Source organism: Erpetoichthys calabaricus, chromosome 8 (assembly GCF_900747795.2).
Source record: "Erpetoichthys calabaricus chromosome 8, fErpCal1.3, whole genome shotgun sequence".
Taxonomy (NCBI): domain Eukaryota; kingdom Metazoa; phylum Chordata; class Cladistia; order Polypteriformes; family Polypteridae; genus Erpetoichthys; species Erpetoichthys calabaricus.
Window position 1 is genome coordinate 15,920,769 of NC_041401.2, and position 24,322 is coordinate 15,945,090.

The 24,322-nt window shown below is 35.9% G+C and overlaps 1 protein-coding gene across 2 annotated transcripts in view; it reads left to right on the top strand.

Annotated features, from left to right (window-relative positions):
- ola1 (Obg-like ATPase 1) overlaps positions 1-24,322 on the top strand; it is a 296,977-nt gene that overhangs the window by 227,825 nt on the left and 44,830 nt on the right. For both annotated transcript variants that reach the window (XM_051930680.1, XM_028806276.2), the window contains exons 6-7: positions 1,705-1,785; positions 2,696-2,793. In XM_051930680.1, the coding sequence (XP_051786640.1) occupies positions 1,705-1,785; positions 2,696-2,793 (179 nt within the window). The remainder of the gene's footprint in view (positions 1-1,704; positions 1,786-2,695; positions 2,794-24,322) is intronic.

The following is a 24,322-nucleotide window of genomic DNA, read 5'->3' on the forward strand; positions in this document are numbered from 1 at the left end:
AGTAATTGTTTATTTAATTTGCACTTTTGCTATAAGAACTGGCAGGTTAAGTGTCTTGCTCAGAGGTTAACAAAGGGGGTCTCTGGAACAGGCAAATTTATACAGTATATAGTCAAAACTGTTGTTCTCCGAGTACCTACTATAGTATTTAAAATATGCTGAAATTAATTATTAGTATATTCATTCTTAATAATTCTGGTCAATAGAATTGAAGAGTGTTGATAACCCCATACAGTGTGGTTGCATGTGCACTTTTTAAAATCCATTTTCATCAAAAAACAAGACAGAAACATAAGTAATGAACAAATAATGAAAATCAGACAGGAGTACAGTGTTGAATATGTGTCAAATACTTCCATGTTGAACTTTTTCTTTCCATTTTTTTAACAGTAATTTTGAATAGGCACACAATCTTGTGTTGAATATTTGTATGCTACTTTTGTACTCAAAAAGATTTGTCAGCACAAAAATACTTTGATCATTGACGCATTTGCACAAAATCAATTTTGGAAGAGAAAATGCACCAGTCAGTCTTAAATTGCAAAAAAAAGAAAAAAATGAATAAATAAATAAAAAGACCCCTAAAGTTTCTGGGTCTGCCAAACCCGCCCACACCAACCCCCACCAGCAAAAGCAAAGTTTGACCTCCTTCAACCTGCGTGTCTTTTATTAACACCTGCCTGTTAGGAGAACCTCGCCACACGCAGCTTTCAGTTTCATTGCCACGAAGCTGATGAGGAAAAGCACGAAAGGGTTCAGTTTGTGTCACTTGCCGTTTTGCTGTTTCCATTTCACAGACGATTAATCTTTTTCTGAGGAAAGGCCAGAGAAACAAAGTGCACTGGTCTCTTCCTGCAGTTGCTCCTTCTGAATGCACACTAGCTCACTAACTAAAAGGCCTTTAGATTTCCTGTGGAGAGAGATGTTCTGAAAGTGAATGCAGCTGGTTGGAGGTCATCAGTATGAGGTTTTTGCCATTGTGTAATTGAAGCTCTGGCAGTTTTTTCTTTTTTTTTTCTCTCCCTATTTCATGCCGATCGAGGAAGGGGCTAGTGAGGGAGGGATGACAAAAATGTATGTTATATAAAAAAAAAAAAGGTTTGACATGTCCTGCTAATTTTTATGGGCTGGATTCCCAATAACAGGTTCAGTTTCTTTATTACAATTTTTATAACTCCTTCCCCTCCTGGTTTTCCACCCTTTCCTCCATCAGATTTCCTTAATAGCACAGATATCTTGCTTGTGGTCTTAACCAAGAACAGCAGAAATAATGAATGTGGAAAACCATCTTGGAAAAAGCCTAACATTTCTCCTGCATAAACTATGCTAATTGGCACCTTACTTTAGCCTAGTCTGTGTTAGATTTTGAAGAGTAAATTGTTTGTGATAAATAGGAGTAAGATAAACACAGCTTGATGATATTTTGCAAACATGTTGTAAAGCTTATTCTTTCCATTGCACCAAATTAAATTTTGATAGCACTTTTTCCCCCCAAAAGAACACTTTGCAAATAATAAAAACCTGTTATTCTTCATATTTAAGATTTTATGTCCGCCACCTTTACCATTGCCAAGTGGTGTTAATTTTGGCGTTCAGATTGCCATACATTTAGGAAATAATTACACTGTGTCCTGCTGAGACGTTCCTTTTTATGTACTTTAATGACATCTTTTCCTAATTTCTTTTTTTTTTTAATTTATACAGGACATAATGTGTAAAATCAAGAGCTGGATAATAGATGAGAAGAAGCATGTTCGTTTCTATCATGAATGGAACGATAAGGAGGTAAGACTTGTTATGTAAATTCAGTTTATTAATGTGTCTACCTGAAGGCTTTCATATACTCAGTAGTTCTAAATAGATTCAGGTTTAATATCAGTAAAATATTGCTGATGTATTGTGCTTTGCTTAAGAATAAAAAAAATATGTGTTTGAGTTAATTTGTATCCAAGTACACTATACATTATTTTCTGCCAATATATTGTTTTGCGTAACAATAAAAAGTGTGTTTAGTTTAAACTGCTTTGTCTCCAGGTACACCACAATGTAATTTTTCTACAGCCTAAACTAAGGGAGATCTTTATAGCAATTTACAGTTGATATCTCTGTTAAAAACAAAGCTTTTGGTTTATATATTCATTTTCATCTTTTTCAAATCACCCTTATAATTTACAGTATTTGTTGTGAAAGAAGGTAAATGAGTATGTTTAAAAAATGTGAAACTTATCCCTCTTCACTGCAGAGCGTTGACGTTTTTACAAGGTGGTAATTGCTCTATTGAATTAAAAAAGGACATGCAACGCACATGACCAGAAAGTAATTTTGTAAAACGATTTGTTTGATTGTTTTAACAATATTTTGTCTATTTAAATTTTAAGATTTCAGTTGTTTTCACACTTGCATATATTGTCTTGGATGAATACTAAAAGTTCATATGAGAAAATGCTTATCTTACCATTAGTGGTAATTTATAATTTTCATTACGAATAACATTTTGCACAGCCTAAGAAAGCCATGAGCTCTTTGATTTAATTAATTCAGAGGATCTTCTGATTTTTAGTGTACATTAAATATGGTCTTTTGTAAATATTTACTGTAGGACATTTATGCTTAGTGTTAAGCCTTAAAAACTGAATTTGTCCTAATTATTTCTGCTAATGATTTTTATTGATTTTTTTCTGTCTTAATTACATAGATTGAGGTGTTGAACAAGCACTTATTTTTGACTTCAAAGCCAATGATTTATCTGGTGAACCTTTCAGAAAAAGACTATATTCGAAAGAAGAACAAGTGGTAAGTTTGTGCTATGAGATGTAATTATATTATTTTTTGGGAAGCGTCACATTTTTATGGTGCACTCTTTTATGTTGATGACGATGATATTGGCTATATTATAGCTGGAAATTTATATTAAGAGTCAGTATTCCTGTAAATAAGCAGAGACACGTATGACAGATGCATGTGCTGTCTAAATGAAACCAATTCTAATCATAGTTATATTTGTGTTAAGCTGTTTTCCTTCATTGATGTTGACTTTCAATTAAATTTGAGTTCTTGAAACATCTGTCTTAGTGAAAAAAAAATATTTTTTAAATCTTTGTTCAGTTTATACTTTTTTAAGTTATACTGTGTGTATTTTGTAAAATAATGTATAGGTTTTATGTAACTTTTTAGATTTTCAGTTAAAAAAAATAAAAAAATAAAAAATCTTATAACAGAAACATTTACCCCCAACAGCTTCAGTGACCTGCTGCACCACTTTATAGTAGCTGACTTAGGAAATTAAAACTTGTGAATGCTGTTGTTAGCAGCACGCATAAACCTTTGATTATCATTTTACTGTAGTTTAATGTGTAGTTTAACTATACTAGGCAGGCAGTCAATTTTAAGACAATTTAGTGACTTTGCATTTACGTGGCTTTAGTTTTGTCGTCCTCCAGCTGTTAGATTGCCATTTCTTTTCAGAAATCTGCTTGGCAACAGTGACTGTTATTAGCCAAGTATAGCAATGTTCGTCTTTTGGTAAGAGAGCTTTACCCTAAATATACTGTGTTATAAGTTCACATGGAAAAATATTGTTAAATCTTTCTACATTTTGAAATTATCCTATTTTTTTTTTTTAATAATTATGTAACAGTAAACATATCTGTGATCAAACACTCAAATCTGGAGTATTTAGAAAACTATTGTTTTCCATGGATACCCATAACTTGTGATTTAAATAAATCATCTACAAATTTAAAAATCAAGTATATTTAAAAATGAATGAATTGTAAAATACAATTGTACATCGGCTGTGATATGAGAAAGTGGTTAGAGGATTTGACTTTAAATTAAAATGCTTCAGGTTCCTTTATACCTCAGACTCAGTGGTTGACGTTGTGCAAGTGCTATTCAATACAGAGAGGAACTATATAAGAGATGTTTTTATTTATTGAATTACTTTTGTCATTATTTAATATTGTACAAATATCATTTTACTTATTAAGCAGCATTCAGTATAAATAATGTACTTCCGTTGTAGCCTTTTATTATCTTTTTATAGATAAACCTGCCACATTTATTAGTCTTAATAATTGTCTTCAGAAGGTCCATCATTGATTTAAATGTTTAGTCCAGAAATGTAAAATTGAGTGAATAATATTGTGTAGTTTATTCTGTATAGACTGCACAGAGTAATAAAAAGTAATCCCTGAGTATTGCATTTTAAAAACAATGATCTAATCATTAAACAAACATTAACATTCATTTTGTGTATAATCATTATTGAAGAATTTGCTATTTACTATATAACTCATTTTCATTTTAAACAGAAAATGTTAAATGATACTCAGTAAATATAGTACAAATGAATGTGCTATAATGTAAGAGGTTTGCTGAAATAAAATAGTTTTAAAAACTTTTCAGCCTCAGAGAAAAAAGTAACCACAGTTTTTCCTATGCATCACTTTAATACAAAAATTTCATGTTCTAACTTTTTGTGGGCTGTTTTTAATTGATTGTGGTAATAATTATTGATGTTTTCTGTCTTTGTTTTGTTATTTTTTCTCTTGTGTTTAAAATAATTAATAGCCCAGCCTTCCAGAAGTATGTTTTATTACAGAATGCATTCAGTGTCAATTAAAAGGCACAAAAAAAGCAAACACATTTTTTTAAGATTGTTTAGAGACGGTTTGGAGTTATATATGCTCCTTTTATTTTTACAGGATTAAGATTAATAATATAAGTTAAATCATAATTGCTTTAACATGAGGAACTTTTGTCTATTATTTGGGAATTGTGTTTGCATAAATGTATGTTTACATATTGTATAATACACACACATAGAGTCCTTTTACAGAGATCAGGATTAATATTGTGAGTTAAAGCAGCACTCTGTAGTTATACCATTCCCTGCTCTTTGTACTTCATTAAGTACTTACAGGCACATGGTTTCAATTTTCCATTAAAAATTCTCATTTCCATATGATATCAAAGAGTGAGAAGGCTTTAAACTGAAAAGTAAACATTCATAGACTAGAAGCCAAAACAACAATTAATGTCAGATGTGCAAGTACACTAAATCATTAGAATACTATAATTGAGCATTTTGTTGTCCACTGTTTGTCCTGCATTTCATGTTTGACTTGTTTGCGTATGAAATGCTTTTTTAATTAAAATGTTTATGTGACTCAATGAAAATAGTAGTAATGTTATGCATTGGTCAAGCCATCAGCCTTTTAGACTTCTTGGTAAATGAGACTTTAGGGTCCAGACTAGACACACATTGCTTCTTCTGAGTTCTTCTCATTTTTTAAAAATGTTCACAAAAAGTGAATGTTTCATTCATTAGTCATAACAGATTCCTGTCCAAACAGTGCAGTGTTGTGGGCTGAGGTCCCCAGGCAAACATTTAAAATATCTGATTATTGATTAAGTTACTAGTTTTGGTTTTAGCAGGTTCTTAGGAAGACTGAGAATATCAAAAGGGTAATATTACAAATCTTAGGGGATGTTTGATGTTCATTGTGCTTGTTGTTTTAGGTCTTACTCAGATCACTGTCTGTGTAAAGTTTGTATGTTGAGGGTGTCCTGAGATGGAGTGTATTCTCATTCAGGAATAATACTTTCCTTTTGTTTAAAGCTTCTGGGGTAGGTTCCAGTTGCCTGTGAATATAAATTGTAATATGGTTGTGTTTTTTTAATTGGTGCCAGCTATGATTAAGTGTGGGTGTGTTAATGAGTGTGCCCTATATAGGTTACGGTCCTTCCTTTATCCTGATGCTGCTGGAATAGATGTCACCTTCTGTGTCACAAAACTGGATAACACGGGTTGTGCAGTGATAATGTGAAAAAAGGGAAAGGTGGCTGTAGCTGAGTTTCTGTTTGAAGGATTGTACCCATTTACTCTGAACAAAAACACCTTTTCTTACCACTTCTGGCACTGAGATGCAACAGGAGCTTAGTCATAGTTTCCCAGCAATAGGTAGAAATTTGCAAACAGCCCCCCCTCACACCCCCTCCTTTTACAAACTTGACAGGTGCTTCATAAATGGGATGATTCATGAGTACTGAAAAAATTACTGTCTGCAACAGGAAGCAACTTCTTCTTTTTTTCTTGAATTTGTTATTACCTGACCTAAATACAATAAATCTCCAAAATTTTGACATAACATGTGTGCTGAGGTTACCTGAGGCTCACAGTAACAGTACTGACATCAAAGTTTGTTTGACATTTGATGAGTCAGTTGCCTACTCCAGAAATCTTCTCACACCTGTAACTGGGGATGATTACAGGTAGATCTCTGTAGCTCTAATTGTACAATAAATACTATTTCCAGACCCTAATGGTAGGCAGTCGGCTCCAGAGACGCCAGTCTGTGATTTAGCTGTCGCCAAAGCACCCCATGTTTTTTTTTTTTCTTTCCCCTCTGTTTTCCTTCACCTTTGTCTGGGTACCAGTCGTGTTGATGACATGTTTGTAACTTATTCAAAGGAAACCATCAAATAATTGCAATCTGTGCTTTAATAATTAACCAAAAAAAGAGAATAATGAATATCAGGCTTCTTTATGTGTGTGTGATTAATATGCTTCATTTGTAACCATATTTATGTGTGTTGATGTGTCAGGGATTACAGTTGTTTATATGTATTAATTGTGTAAAGTATCATGTATTTGCCAAAAGATGATAACGGTTTAAACTTATTTGGATTTTAGCATAATTGTAGTTGAAACATCAAAGCCAACCCAGCTGAGTGATGTTCCAAAGAGAACTTACCACATAGTCATGTTTCTGTAGAGTTTCTGCTGCCTGCTGTTGTTATTTTCCCTCAAGCTAGCCATTGACTACCCCCTGCACATCCCTGCTCATAAAAAATGATTGAGGAAGTATTTGTCATGTATTTATGAGCGGGAAGCATTGCGTGTTAGGGAATGGCATCTACTGGAGCTGAAAGAGATCTTGAATTTATTTATTTTTTATGCAGCTTCTTTGCCATGGCTTTAATTCCCTGTTTATGTAGCATAGTTTTTATATTAGAGAGCATGTATTAGAGAAAATAAATTACTTCACTGCCTGGAATGCAAACAGTGGCTATGTTGTTTGGCCCAGCGTCACAATAAATTTCAACTCTGCTTTTGGTTTGTTGACCATAGTTAAATGTGATGCTGAAATGTCTCCTGCCTTATCGGCACACCTTTCTTTGTTAATCTTTTCAATTTCTGTTTAAACATTTTCTGTAGTAGTTTATTTTAATTGACTATAAGCTTGTGTTATATTTTCATGTGCATTTTTGAGAAATTTTTTTATGAAATCGGCACACTACTCTTTACTTAATAAAAAAAAAACCTTTTGGTTCTCTCCCCCCCCTTTTTAAATAGGTGCTAGCATAAGCTGTATAAAACTTTGGAACTGTCGGCACAATTTAATTACCAGTTTCCAGAGAGGAGATCTGACAACACGCTATTTTTCATACTTGCAGTACAGTAAAATACTCTGAAGATTAGGCTATTGTGTTCTCTAAGTAGGTGCATTGACCTTTAAAAAGAATGTTAAACTGGATCTGCTCCAAGCAAGTACTTACTGGTTTTACCAGAGTGTTGGATTAGTCACTCACTTGATTTACAATTAGGGCCTAGCCTCTGAAGGAAGTTGTCAAAGCAGCAGTGCCATTAATCGTCTACAGCGCAAGCTGTGTATTGTGTGTGTGTGTGTGTGTGTGTGTGTGTGTGTGTGTGTGTGGTTGTATTTGTGAATTGAAGAGGGCGGTAAATGGAGAGAGTGAGTCAGTTCAGTTATAATAGGTTATAATCTTTTATACTTGGCCTGCAGGTGGTGCTCTTAGATGGCAGGACATTACATTAAAAAAGCAAGTTTGCCAAATCCCTTAATGTTCAAATAGGTAACATCTAATTTATCAACAGAACATCTCAGGTCTCAGCAATAGTAAATGAATTGGCTTATTAATTTTACTTCTGTTGTATTTAAAAGCTTTTCCCTTTTTAAACATAAAATCAGCAATTTTCACTTTTCACATTCTGGCAAAATATTATAGGGATTGTGCTTCACAGTTAAGAGCTTCTTAAAATTGTTAACATTTTAGAATAGAAAAAACATTTTTACACTTTTTTGTATGAAATGTTGAGATGGAGTGCTTAATTTTATTATGTTATGTTTTTTATATTAATTTTATAATTAACTTCCCTTTGCTTTCACTTCACTTTTCCTGGTGAAGAACGATATAATACTGTTTTTGAAAAAGTACTGTTTTTTTTCCTTTCAGCTTGGTGCAATTTAATAATAACTTACAACAATTCTACCAGAATCTTGGTTTAAATTAGAAACCTCTGGATGTTAAATTTGTGACAGACTATATAATCGATGTTTCTATTAAAGTTTGAATATTTTTTTGTCATTTTTAATGTTTGATTATTTTCATAAATTAATATTTATTAACCTTGTAGCACAGGCACACCAGTATTAGTGTTTCCTGGCTAAACATGAGAAACATTTATGGTAATGGACAAAAATGAAACACTAATAAAAAGTAATTAGTGCATTGAGCCATCATGTACAAACAGAACAGATTGAATGTACTGTGGCACTGCTTGGAGTGTTGCATGGGAAATGTAGCCATATTTTCCCTTGAGAAAATCATAAATTATGATTTTCTGTTAGTGGATGAAAATGATCTTTCAGGCATCATTTCAAGATCTCCACTTAAATCCTTGATCTGGTGCTTAGGAACATCATAACATAATTATAACTTTGTGTTCATGCTAATAAAACTACTGGTATTCCTGTTGATCTGTGGTTCCTGACCTTTTCTATGCTCTGCACCCTTAGAAAATGTTGGATTTATGTTCACACCCCTTACAAAAATAGTATCACATTTGAAGATGAAGTCAAATTTTTAATTTTTGAACTACAAATTGAAGCACATACAGAATTGAGGGTGAATAAATTTAGCTAAAAAATATGCTTTTAACTTGTTGCATTATATATAAATTGAGCAATTTACCTTTATAAATCTCAATAATCTTGAAAATTTGTTCCCCTGTGAAGCTTACAGACTTGACTGACAATCTGGAGGTTGGGGTATCCCTCGAAGCATTAAGTGTTGGTTACGGAAATGACGCATGAACAACGATCGAGGGGTTTGGGGAATTGGAAACCTCCCATGAAGCAATGAAACAAGCCTTGTCCCCCGATAACACCTGCACTACAGTCCAAACACAGATGAGCCGCACAGTTAAAATTGCTGTGGTACTGCTTGCAAATCAAACCAAGATTCTGACAGAATTGTTGCAAATCAATACTAGACTTCACCCTTCCCTATGGATTCCAAATTCCCTTCACTTTAAAAAAAAAGTTATTCACCTTTACGAATGGTATGATGGTAATTGTAAAACAGTGACTAATTTTCCGATCAAAGAGGAGTGCTTTTTGCACCTGACCCTGACAATAGAATATTGTTGTCAATGTCTCATAGAGCTTTCTCAAATAAACTGCTTGCTCACGTACTAGTTTGAGGTTGCCAATCATTTGATTTTAAGTTGCTTGCATCTTTAACCTTTTATCTCAAACTAATGCTTATCTGTTACCCCTTGCTGCTGAGTTCCATGCTACTATTCTTCAAGAAGCATCAACAAATTGACTGTCTTCATTACTAATCGTTTCTGTCATTTTTATCCTCTCTTTTGAATTAAATGAGGAATTGTGTTCTTGACATATCAGCCAGGGTTATAGATAATAAGGCTTTTACAGCTCTTTTATTTGCTTTACAGGGAATTATTAAAAGTGACCTCTTCAAGTACCATCTGTTAAAAAAAATAAAAATAAATAAAAACATACTTTGTGTCCCCATACTTGGCTTCATCTTGAATTAAAATCAATGTCCAAGACAAACGTTGTTTTGAATGAGAAAGTTCACACTCTTTAATGCAGATTCTTGTGGTGTAAAATATTTTATGTAGTTATATATTAATATTGTCCATGATCATTTACAAGGATTATATAATCTTCTAAAGATCAACAACTATTGAATTATAATCCTTCTGCTGGTCCTTTTTCAGACTGAATGGCTTAACAGAGCTGTAAAACAGTTGTAGCATACAGAAATGCAGTAGTGTCTAAGTAGGTCCTAAGGTGCTGTGCCACATGTATGACAAGTTGTCAGAGTGAAGAAATACGTCTTAATACTTTTGTGAAATTTACAGTTAACATTTCAATTTACAGTTTTGCTCACGTTATTAAATATGCTTACTTACTTACTACCAACATAATGCTAAGCGTTTACTTCATTGCCATATTTACTATCTGGCTCCTTGTCCTGAAAAGACTACATTACCTTATCCATAGCAGCAGTCTTCTGGAACTTCTGAATAATTTTCAGTTTCTCCCAGACCAGTTGAGGTATGATCTTTCTAATGTGGTCTGGCTTTTCTCAAAGTGAATCAAGCCTAGTTTACACTATATATAAGATATATTAGGAATCCTCACAACATATCCTAACATCTTTTATTGTATTTTAGTGGTCTTGAAAAGAAGGGTTTCAAATCTGAGGCTTTACTAAATTTTTGAGTATCTCATTCTGTTATTATCTTATTTTAAGAACTTGATCTTGTTATTGGATTGTTGCGGGTCACTTCCCAGATCTTCTGACTATACATTTGGATATTAATTTAGATGTTAACATTAGTTCTTTCAAAGGCCATCACTTTCATTTTATCATTGCAGACTAGAACAATGTTTGTGAAACTGGTACTCTTTGTTAAATGTTCTGTTTACTTGCTAGAAATTAGTGTGGTGATACCAAAAGGAGAAAATCACTTGCAAACAACAGAGATCCATCCCTGTAGTAGTTTTGCTGGACAAACTCCATGCCTCAACTGTGCCTTAAGATCCTGTTCATAGGGAATCACTAATTTTTAGTTCGAGGAGTATACATACAGCATCAGCCCATTTAGTGATATTTAGCATTGTGTAAAAAAACTGCTCTTGGCTACTGAAGAGTACATGTACATATTTCAAGATCATATCATATTTTAGGCTTGTGCATTACTCCTTGTGAACCATATAATTTCTGTTTTAACAAAGACAACTTCTGCTTTTAATTAAACTCCTTATTTAGTTAATTTTTAAGTTTGTTGTAAGCTTGAAATTCCTAGAACTGGGTTTATGCTTTATAAGAAATCAGGCAAATTGTAGGTCATATTTTAGTTAAGAGGAATTTATTCCATTTCAACCTCGTTTGTAAATGATTGACATACATACAGTATTAACCATGCAAATTCTAAGCAGTTATTTGACAAACTGCTAGATCAAGGACTTAAAGATGTTTAGCCTGTCCTTAAAAAAAATGCCCAAGTTTCCACATCAGAATATTCATTTTGACACATTAAGGATGTATTCATTGTCTTGTGCATCACAGAAACTGTGTCTGCATTGCTGCTGTTCTATGCTTTTGGCATATAAAGACACTGGCATTATGCCTTTCCTTTGTCCGTTGTAATGTGCATGCCGTGGCACAGCAGGATGACATCTCTGCCATTTGAAGCCATATGCACAAACATGGGTGTCCGCTGGGTGGCATTACCTTGCTCGCAGCAGTACTATGAAAGAAAATTTGTGTGCAGCTCATATGTGCAACATATTAAAATGTGTTCTGAATGACATGCCTTTCTATTACATTGACAGCATCCTAGGGTTGGCATCAGCTATTTCACTAGATTAAATCATACTCTGCCAACGCAATTTGGTGAGGTGGTACGCAATGTTTAAATAAATTGTTAAAAGAAGTATCACGTTATGTTATGCACATAACTCCTGATTTCATGGTGCATGTTTAGTGGATGTAGTTTATTTATATTAGTTGGCGACTCTGAAAGTTTTCATAATCAAGGTCTGCTTCTCCTCACGTGCACTTTGACATACTGTATATTAGTTACGTGATTCATACTCATTTATTCTAAAAATAAATAAATACATTTCTATATGGTTACACTTGAAGTATTTTGATTCAAAAGTGCTACTAACTAATTTTTGTCAGTTAACCGATGAAATAAGTAGCATACCAACACTGGCAAAATAATAGTGACTTCCTTTATTTTTAAAAAGTAATTTTAAAGACCATCCTTCAAGGCTTCAAAGCTCCAAAATGAAAGCTTCTTTTGTTGGGTGAAGTGGCTCAGACTACTAATGTGCATTGCTTATCCATTTATTTATATCTGTTACCATATTACAGGTGGTTTTATATGCTGGCTTCAAACCTTTTGAAAGCGGGAATAGCTGTACTTCATCCATTCGTTTAAGGCAGGGGTGTCAAACTCTGGTCCTGGAGGGCTGCAATGGCTGCAGGTTTTCATTTTAACCACCTTCTTAATTACTGACCTGTTTTTGCTAAGAAGCTAATTAGCTACTTTGGCCTTAGTTTTAATTAACTCGACTCAGACCCCTTAGTTCCTTCTATTTCCTTAATTAGCACCCAAACAATAATGAGACAAAATGAGTAAACAGGTGATCAGCTAACCACATTATCTGAACATAAAGAAAGATGAGGGTCTCAGTAAGGTTGATCTCTCAGGTCAATAATCAGAAACAGAAAATCAACAGTTTGGGAAATGTCTGCTGTAGCAGAAAGAGAGCAGCAGCAAGCCAAGGAATTAAGTAACGGATTTAATTAACAGCAAGAATTGGCTTCTCATTAAGAAACTGGTTGGAGTTAAATTGGTTGGAGCTTGAAACCCCAGTTTATCTGGTCATCTGTTGGCTCGTTTCATGTCACATTTCTGTTTGGCTGCCATTTAATGAAGAAAAGAATCAATTGAGAGGACTGAATCCTTAAAAACAGGGCTATTAAAATGAAGGGTAAAGGAGTTAATTAGCAGTGAAAACTGGTCACTGATTAGGAAAAGGGTTAGAATGAAAACCTGCAGCCACTGCGGCCCTCCAGGCCTGTAGTTCGACACCTGTGGTTTAAGGCCAGGTTATTTAATGCATTGGGATTGAATGTCACACAGATGATCGGCATATAGAGTGTACTGGCCTTAAATAGTGTGAGGAGAAACAGAAGCATAAAAAAATAATGACTATAATGTAGATTAATGTCAGTCACCAGTAAAGCCATATTAACTGAAAACCATCCGAGTATCAAAACATTAGCTCTGTAGGATGGCTACATCATCTGTAAAGATCAGCTGCTTTCCTCTGAATGTATCTGTTACGAAAGAAAAGTTGTTGAAGTGGTAGAAGAACTGCATGGGTCTGGTCACAAGCCTGACCATCAGTTGGTATGGCTTTGCTGTTGCACAGACATGTATAGTAAGCGGGGTCATTTTCCCATTTATACCCTTTTTTGAAATGCTTTCCTGCTTTACTAGCCTTTTGACCAGCTAGTTCTGAATTTCTTTTTCCTTTTAGGAATTAGGTTATTTATCTTTTACCTACTTTTTCTTGGTCAGTATACTCCTGACATTTGCTATGTTAATCATTTTCAGATATGTAGAGTTATACTATTGATATAACTTCAAGCAGTTGGTGATAGGCTGAAAAAGGTTACAAAACAATTACAAAAGATCCTGTGCTTCATCTATCCACAGTCATGCAGATTATAGGTGGAGAAAAACAATTATTGTTGTTACTCTCCCCAGAAGTGGTTGTCCAATAATAATCATCCAGAAGCAATAATCTTCCAGTAGATCAAAAAGAGTGTCAGGGTAATGTCTATAGTAAGGATCTGCAGGCCTCTCTTGCAGTGGCTAATGTCAGTGTTCATGGGTCCACCACCAGGTAAGCATTAATCAAGAGTAGTATCCTTTCGAGGATAGCAAAGAGGAATGTTCTACAACTCTTGAAAGTTTACTTAATACCACGTGAATGAGCCAGTAGACTACTTACAGAATGTTCTGTGGACAGGTGAGATTAAAATAAATCTGTCAAGAAATGTTATCTTTGGTGAAATGCAAACACTGCATTCTCACATAACATTCACATCCTAACTATGAAACTGATTGTTGGTAGTAATATGTTTTGGGCCTGTTTTGCTTAAACTGGGCTAGGGCCAGTGTTCCCTCTTATTTTTTACACTGATGAGCAGATCTGAATAACACATGGTGGAGGATTAGGGTTTGGAAACCCCTGTGGTGTTTTGGTAGCCGTGGGTACATTACCAAAGAGTGAAGGGCACAAAAATAGCTTTACATTGCTTCCAACCTAATTCAAAGATGGAAGAAAGAGTGGCCTCGATAACAGCTGCACAGTTTAAAAGTGCTGCGTTGCTCCTAGAAGAAATTGTACACCCTCACATCTTAGAGTGAACATAGACTAGAACTGGAACTTTGAATTCTAGATTGTTCCAGAAGGTTCTACATGAGTGGATCCATCTGTGTACTGAAGTTCAACAGAAGGTTTGTGTTGCAACAAGACAATGGCCCTATACACACACGTCAGTCTACTAAGCAGAAGAAACTTCTTGTTTTTAAATGGCTGAGTCAAAGTCCAGACCTTAATCCAATGGAAATATTGTGGCAGAACCTGAAGTGGGAAGTTCAGACAAAAAAGCCAGCAATGAGCAGGAGCAATTCTGTAAGGGGCTATGTTCCCAGACTGTTTCTGACCAAGGAATTTTATGTAGAATCATTTGCAACAGCGCATAAATGAAAATGATAACATTTTGGGTGTTACTAATTTTATTTTTTTCCATTTATCTATTTTTAAGAGATGAAGATCTAATCACATTTAAGGTCATGTTTATGCAGGCATTCAAACATTTTCCAAAGCATTTAGAAACTTTGTAGGCCCATTGTATCTTTTATGTTTATTGGCTTAAAACTAAGCAACCTGTTTATTTAAATCAGAAAATCCAGAAATGTATAGAGATAGTACAGGAACCAGAATATTTTTATATCAACAATTTCACCCTTTTTTTGGAAATGGTCTCCCACTTGGCCACATTAAGCTTGTCACTACCTTTCTCTATCTGGAAACATTAGACTAGTGGGTATAGTAAAGGCTTAAAGTACCTGACCCTGTTCAGAAGTGACTGACAGTTCACAAACCTATCCCAGACTCCTGACTTAGCTTTCCTCCACTATTTCTTACTAATATTACTTGAGAAGTGGGTTTCCCTGTCAAAACAAAAACTGTTTCACCCTAACCATATTTTGCCGGACATGAAGGACAAGTTAACCAAGGTAGGATAGTTGAAATTCATTGTACCAAAAAAATTGAGAGACAAAGTGTTCACTCTTTGTTACCATTATGTTGGCTTTTCACACATGCGAGTGTACTGTACCCTGAAGTGTATGTGTGTGTGTGTGTGTGTGTGTGTGTGTGTGTGTATATATATATATATATATATATATATATATATATATATACATACACACACACACACACTAGGGGACGTTGCTCGCCAACCCCCCCAGCCTATGCTACGTACCAGTCACTTCACGTCGCTGCCACTTGCGTATGTGGATTTCACTTTCACCAAACAACAAATCTTTTAATTCTCGCGGATATGCCTCTTCATTGGGAACAAACACTACTTTTCCCTGATGGCAACACAAATTAGACGATCTAAAAGTCTCGGACTTAAAGTTAAAATCTGAACAATATATTCAGTCTCTTTTCACTGTTCCGTTATTTCACTGAGTAATAATTTCCGTTTGTTTGCGCTAATGTGATCTTTACTATAATTTTTTTGAGACTTTCGAATTTTAGTACTTTCATTATCTCTAACCTGCTCTACATGTGTATCGCACCAACATTTTTTAATTCTTTACTACGTTCTACTTTGTCATCTACTCTATTTCCGGCCCCGGGCGTGGTTAAATCTCTTGACAAAGTCTCGTCTCGCGGGACATGAAAGTATCTCTCTGAAAAAGTCACGTCTCGTCCCAGGCTAAAAAGTTTTATCTCATCCCAGGATTTTTTATATATATATATATATATATATATATATATATATATATATATATATATATATATATATATATATATACAGTAATCCCTCGCTACTTCGCGGTTCACTTTTCGCGGATTCACGACTTCGCGGGTTTTTAAATACAAGTGATTGCCCGCCTATCGCGGAAGTTATGTTCCAGACACATCAGCGATATAGAAAGACCATATAAATAAACATTTTTATAGTTTAAGCCTTAAAATACCCATCCCACATGCTTTAAACACATGTAAACTTATAAAACACACTTTGTTAACATATATGATATATGGATGTCGGGCTAAGGATATGAGTAACATCTCACTATTATAAAACATTTTAACTTCACGCAAGACAAGACAGGAAAATTGGTGATGTACAGGCTTTTAAATTGACAGGCAGAGCGACAAGCAGCACAAAGCCAGCACAAAGTCCACTTCTCCTTAGCGTTCATTCAGCTCCCCACCCCCTTGACAATGCGAACTGCGCCTCCGGGGAGGGGGGTTTGAGTGAACGTGCGTTCAGCCCTCACACACGCACACACACACTCCTCCTTCTTCCGAACGCGCAGAGCGACAAGCAGGCATTTTCGCAGAAGCAGCACAAAGTCCATTTCTGCTCAGCGTGAGTTCAGCTGCCCCCCTTCACAAAGCGAGTGCAGACACACTGACGTCTGATCGCTGCGTGCAGTGTTGGTCTGCGGTGTTTAAGAATGTAGAAAGTGTTTAAGAGCATAGGAAGTGTTTATAAGAGTGTGGGAAAGGTTAACAAGAGAGTGAGAAAGGTTTATAAGAGTGTGGGAAGGGTTTATAAAGCCTTAAAATATGTATAAATAATAAAATAAATATAGGTCGCTACTTCGCGGATTTTCACCTATCGCGGGGGGCTCTGGAACGTAACCCCCGCGATAGGTGAGGGATTACTGTATATATAATATAGAGAGAGAGAGAGAGAAAGATATATATAGATATGGAAGAGAAGGTCTGTGATACGGTTTGCATATTTGCAGCTGGAGATCCACAAAGGGAGAAAAAATGAATCACGTATCATAAAGTAGTTTTTTTATTCCTGAGCTTTCAACCCCTGCCAGGGGTCTTCATCAGAGGATAATGCTTAGACTTACAAGAATCAAAGGCAATATATAGCAAAACATTACGTGGAGGGGGGGTGGGGGGTGGCTAAGTCAGTGTGATGGGGGGGGGGTATTGGGTGTACAGTTTATTTATTATGAACATGTTCTTCTTAAGTTTGCATATACTGGATTTATGTCCAAGTGTCTGTTGATGGCGTTCTCATTTGATAGCCAAGATTCGGCCAGCTCTCTGGCACTTTTAGTATTGGCCTTAAATTTTACTTGTACATTGTCCCAGTTAAATGTATGTCCTGTTGATTTAGTATGCGTGTAGATCAATGAAAGTGAGTCCTTTCTTCTGATGGCGTTGCGATGTTCCTGTATATGTGTTGCGATTCTTTTTGAAGTTTGTCCTATGTATACCGCTGAGCAAGAACTGCATGGAATGCTATAAACTGCGTTTCGTGTTTCTGCTATCGATTTCTTGTTTTTAGCATTAAACAGGACTGTGCGCAGATTGTTTGTGGGTTTGTGTGCTATTCTGACGCCTGACTTGGCCAGGATGCGCGCTGTACCTTCAGACACCTTGTGGTGATAAGGGAGTGAGTGCCAGGTGGGGTGGGGGTTCTGATTCAATTCAATTGTTTGCTGAGTTTTTTGGCGTCTTCTGTGTAAACTCCGATTAATGAATGTTTTTGAGTATCCGTTTGAAGTGAAAAGTCAGGCGTCAGAATAGCACACAAACCCACAAACAATCTGCGCACGGTCCTGTTTAATGCTAAAAACAAGAAATTCTCTTATTCATGGTGACCAAAACCCAATTTTTTTTTCCCTGTACCAATGTACCATTGAGCCATTTGTGTTTACTTATTTAGTTTTTCTTCAGCTCAAAACCAACTTGACACACTCACTAGATTTTTTATCTCTTACATGTTGTATACTCGAATCAGTCATCCAGTTAAAAAAAATATAATGTTCAACACAATTTCTGTAATAGTATATCATGTTTATTGTTATAACAGTGATGAGAACTGTTAAGCAATGCCAGCGTCATAAGAACATAAACCTTTGAGGACAAAGGACAATTTAGTAACACATTACTGTATATTTTAACTTCTTAGTTCCATCAACAATTATTTAGTAAAAGCAGTGGTCACTGTGGGGATTTTGATGCATGTATCCATATTTGTATGTGAATATCTATGACAGAAAATTATTACCCTAAGTTCTTGTCTATAAGCCGGACTCATGTATTAGCCGGAGACCAAAAATCATACGAATTTTTAAAATAAAATCGTATCATAGATAAGCCGGACTCATGGATAAGCCGAACGTACTATAACCTATAACTAATAGAAGGGAGGGAGGTCAGTGGTCTCACTCGCGCCCATTTAATTTCTTTAAGGGGGGAGAGAGTGTGAGATATTGCCGTCTCTCTCACTCCCCGCATGGCGCGGTTGGAGCGGCCGGAGCGCGTTCTTTCTGCTCTGGGCGTCGCCGAGTCAACACGAGCGCGTAGCGGTCATTTAAATTGTGATTTTATATGTAAGCATATTTAAATATATATCGCGGATTTCTGCGGACAATGGGTCTTTTAATTTCTGGTACATGCTTCCTCAGTTGGTTTGCCCAGTTGATTTCATACAAGGGATGCTATTGGCAGATGGCTGAGAAGCTACCCGGCTTACTGTTCTCTCTCTCTTGCGCTGACTATCTGTGATCCTGACGTATGGGGATTGAGCAGGGGGGCTGTTTGCACACCTAGACGATACGGACGCTTGTCTAAAAATGCTGAAAGATTATCTTCACGTTGCTATCTTTTGTAAAGCTGATTCCTGAAAAGACATGCTGCACAGTGCTTCGCATACTTAAAAGCTCGAAGGGCACGTATTGATTTTTGACTGAAAAACAAACTCTCCCTCTCTCTCTCTTTGTCTGCTCCTGACGGAGGGGGTGTGAGCTGCCGCTTTCAACAGCTTTGTGCCGCGGTGCTTCGCATACTTAAAAGCCAAACAGACATATTGATTTGTTTGCTTCACTCCTTTGAAGAGGAAGATATGTTTGCATTCTTTTAATTGTGAGACGGAACTGTCATCTCTGTCTTGTCATGGAGCACAGTTTAAACTTTTGAAAAAGAGACAAATGTTTGTTTGCAGTGTTTGAATAACGTTCCTGTCTCTCTACAACCTCCTGTGTTTCTGCGCAAATCTGTGACCCAAGCATGACAATATAAAAATAACCATATAAACATATGGTTTCTACTTCGCGGATATTCTTATTTCGCGGGTGGCTCTGGAACGCAACCCCCGCGATGGATGTATAAGCCGGACTTATGTATAAGCCGATATTCTATTTTTTCATTTTCACAACTTTTTTCCTTAGATAAGCCGCAGCTTATTGACAAGAACTTAGGGTACTTTTTTTTTTCTTCCTTGTTTTAATGATGTTACAAATGCAAACTATACTCTTTTGGATTTTTGATTCCAAAAACAACCACATCTGCTTTTACATTGAAAGGCATGGTTAATTCAATGAGTCAAGTTGAACTTTAGTAAAGGGCCTCCTTTTTAAAAGTTAACAAAGGAAGTGCCATCCCTTCTTAAACTGAATCTCGATCACAACCACTTACAAATAACAATCTTGTACTTGACTGGAAAATACATTTATTTTAAAGTGGATATGTCTTTATTTCAATTTTTACCATTGTTGTCTGGTATTACCCACCCTCAAATTAAGCTGCCTATCTTACAGAACCCACTCTGATCATCCTGTTTTTTTTTTTTAGTCAAATTAAAATGTTGACTTAAGTTAATTAAGCATTACCTCTAGTATCTACAAATAGTTACAGTTTGATTTCTTAACAGATGGAAATAATTGAACTTTACTTTAAAAACTATTTCTATTAACATTTATTAATTTAGTTAAACAGTACAAGATTGCTTAGAAGAACCTCTTAATATCTCTTACTTTATGCCTGTCTTCAGCTAGACTAATGGAACTTGTCACGTTGTCATATTGACCTTTCGATTTCAAACTTGATGAATTGAATACTCTTAGGTCTTTATACATTCCTCCTCTTGTGCTTCTTTCCTGTTATATAGTCTTAGTCTATACCTAGAGTCGTTACTGACAGTTAGGAAGAGAAGTCCAGGTGTAATAACAAATGGATATCAATAGAGGATTCTGGATGTTACAAAGCAACACTGATGATCAGACCTGAAGGGCAGTATATTATTCCATTCAATGTTCAGAGATATGGATATGGGGTTTAAATGTGCTTTAAAATTACTCATACTTTACCAGCCTTTTCACCTGCTGTACTATGTATAAGGACATCATAAAGGTTTTGACAAGAACAGACCATTCAGCATAGTTAGTATAGGTTGTCTATATCTATTGAACTAACACATTCAAAATACCACAGTTGATTTTGGATTTAAAGTTCCTGTTGTCTGTTACACCTGTAACTTTCAATGCTATGTTATTCTGTGTGTGAAGAATTACTTCCTGACGTTAGTTGCAAATTCCCCATAACCAGCTTCCATAATGTACTGAAGAAATCTTTTTTGAACACACACCAGAATGATTTTAAAGCAAGAAAACTAAAAAGAAACAAAGGTTCTGACTTGGATGTCACAGTCACAGTGAGGCACATTGTGCAGACATACAGTGGTGTGAAAAACTATTTGCCCCCTTCCTGATTTCTTATTCTTTTGCATGTTTGTCACACAAAATGTTTCTGATCATCAAACACATTTAACCATTAGTCAAATATAACACAAGTAAACACAAAATGCAGTTTTTAAATGATGGTTTTTATTATTTAGGGAGAAAAAAAATCCAAACCTACATGGCCCTGTGTGAAAAAGTAATTGCCCCCTTGTTAAAAAATAACCTAACTGTGGTGTATCACACCTGAGTTCAATTTCCGTAGCCACCCCCAGGCCTGATTACTGCCACACTTGTTTCAATCAAGAAATCACTTAAATAGGAGCTGCCTGACACAGAGAAGTAGACCAAAAGCACCTCAAAAGCTAGACATCATGCCAAGATCCAAAGAAATTCAGGAACAAATGAGAACAGCAGTAATTGAGATCTATCAGTCTGGTAAAGCCATTTCTAAAGCTTTGGGACTCCAGCGAACCACAGTGAGAGCCATTATCCACAAATGGCAAAAACATGGAACAGTGGTGAACCTTCCCAGGAGTAGCCGGCCGACCAAAATTACCCCAAGAGCGCAGAGACGACTCATCCGAGAGGTCACAAAAGACCCCAGGACAACGTCTAAAGAACTGCAGGCCTCACTTGCCTCAATTAAGGTCAGTGTTCACGACTCCACCATAAGAAAGAGACTGGGCAAAAACGGCCTGCATGGCAGATTTCCAAGACGCAAACCACTGTTAAGCAAAAAGAACATTAGGGCTCGTCTCAATTTTGCTAAGAAACATCTCAATGATTGCCAAGACTTTTGGGAAAATACCTTGTGGACTGATGAGTCAAAAGTTGAACTTTTTGGAAGGCAAATGTCCCGTTACATCTGGCGTAAAAGGAACACAGCATTTCAGAAAAAGAACATCATACCAACAGTAAAATATGGTGGTGGTAGTGTGATGGTCTGGGGTTGTTTTGCTTCTTCAGGACCTGGAAGGCTTGCTGTGATAGATGGAACCATGAATTCTACTGTCTACCAAAAAATCCTGAAGGAGAATGTCCGGCCATCTGTTCGTCAACTCAAGCTGAAGCGATCTTGGGCGCTGCAACAGGACAATGACCCAAAACACACCAGCAAATCCACCTCTGAATGGCTGAAGAAAAGCAAAATGAAGACTTTGGAGTGGCCTAGTCAAAGTCCTGACCTGAATCCAATTGAGATGCTATGGCATGACCTTAAAAAGGCGGTTCATGCTAGAAAACCCTCAAATAAAGCTGAATTACAACAATTTTGCAAAGATGAGTGGGCCAAAATTCCTCCAGAGCGCTGTAAAAGACTCATTGCAAGTTATCGCAAACGCTTGATTGCAGTTATTGCTGCTAAGGGTGGCCCAACCAGTTATTAGGTTCAGGGGGCAATTACTTTTTCACACAGGGCCATGTAGGTTTGGATTTTTTTTTCTCCCTAAATAATAAAAACCATCATTTAAAAACTGCATTTTGTGTTTACTTGTGTTATATTTGACTAATGGTTAAATGTGTTTGATGATCAGAAACATTTTGTGTGACAAACATGCAAAAGAATAAGAAATCAGGAAGGGGGCAAATAGTTTTTCACACCACTGTATTGACGTTGGTGTAAGGGATCCCCGTAGTGTTTCTTGACACACTTCTGCTGAATGATTCATTGGCTGAAAGTTCTCAGTGTTAGTGTCTCAGAGAGAGGATGTGCTGCACTCTTTATAAATAAAGCAACCAGTGTATAGAAGTCCAGATGCCTGAGAACCAGTTGCGCCAATGTTATTTAGAACAAAGCACAATTTAAAAATTTTGTTAATTGACTAACTAAAATTGTATTTTCAAATTACTTGGTTTTGGTGCAGAACTGGGCAGTAGAGGTTTAATGTAGTGCTTATTATGGAACATTGACAATTGTTAATGAGTCACTTTTTTTTTTTTTTTTTTTTTTTTTTGTGTACAGTGGAGGTTTGTCCATAAAAAGAGATATGTTGTCTCATCTCATTTATTTCTTAAAACACCAGCTCAGTATTTCCCTCAATGATGGTTTACAAGTTATTTGTTAATGCGCATGCTAATGCACCTCTTCCCATCTGATGTTAGATTTTGTGATGTATCTGTATAGGTTGGGGGCATAAGCTGATAGCATATTGCTGCACCCGTAACGCAACATTGGATTGGGACCTGAGTGCAGCTGGCGAGACCTCAGCACCACACTGGAACAGTATGAGCTTTTTTTTACGGTGGCTGGAGTACGAATCCTGCCATTGACCCCTGAGTTTTTCCTGTAAGTTGGAGGATCTGCTTGCAGGACTAGATGCAGATTAACATCACACATATGGAATAGAGTCACTTCTGGTGTTTATGGGATTAGAATTGTCAGCCTTCTGTTTGCCAGCGTAGATCCCTAAGCTCAGAGCCTCCACCCATCTGTATAACATGGGCAAAAACACCTTCTCCTTTAAATATTGTTTGTACAAAACTGGCTAATAGGTTCAGGTGACATTAGAATGCCAAATAAAGACGATGTAGTAGGACTCTTTAATTTATATATTGCATTGCTAGCCTTTAAGTGCCTTGTGCTCTTTTGCTGTGCTGTACAAGTGTCATTATCTCTGTTCCTATGACTAATAGTACCCATAATTGTTTGTTTTTTGTGAAACAATCCTAAGGTGCTAAACATTATTACTGATTTATTTTTACCAGCCAGTGTGAAATTATTATGAATAACACACTTATCTATTGGTCAGCCTGTTTTCAAAACTTTGCTTTGTTACGCCCGTATACCAATTTAAATTGAGATTCATTTTGTTTGTTGGTCTAAGCCAAAATAAAATTAACTGTTACTTATATTTAAAACATATTGACATTGTGGCAAAATAATTAGCGGTCTTACTTTAGAACAGTGAGTTCCTTGCCCTGGCTCTATTGGTGTGGAGCACACTTTCCACATTTTTGTTTGGGTGTTTTCTTGGTATTCTGGTTAATTCACATACATTAACTTTAGTTTCATTGCTGACTGTAATTCAGTCCTTCAGTCCTTTTATTCAGTTGAATGTATTTGTGGGCATACTTTTTCATATAAGGGGCTAGAATTGCTTCTAGGGTTGATTCCTGCTTTGTATTTGATTCTTTTGGAATAGGCTTCTCTTATCACTGGAAAAAGCAGGTTCAGATATCAATAGATGTATCCATTAAACATCGTATTTTCACAAATACTCAGAGCAGTGGTTATCTTCTTTTGTATAGAGATCTGTTTAGAGAAAAAAAGAAGTGTTAAGTGTAAGAAATTGTCACTGATTTGTCATGTCCCAAAGTACAGGTCTGGTTTTGCTTTGTGCACTTTTTTATACAGTTTTACTGCAGTTATTTTTGTGAGTACTAATTATAATCCAGTTTAAATTTTCCCTGATTTGTTCTGTTTTATTTGTGAAATGGTGATTGCACCTTTAGTTGTTTCTGATTGTTATTCCTTTTCATGTTATTCCTTTTCATGAATACTGTTGTGTTGTTGATAGAAGTGATGCCCTTGTTAAACCATGAGATCCTGTAGTGTGATTGAAGTCATGGCTTATACAATCTTGCGTTTGATTTTTGAAAACAAAGTAAAGCTACATTCATACTGTTGCTCAAGTTTAATTTTTTTCCATTTATATATGA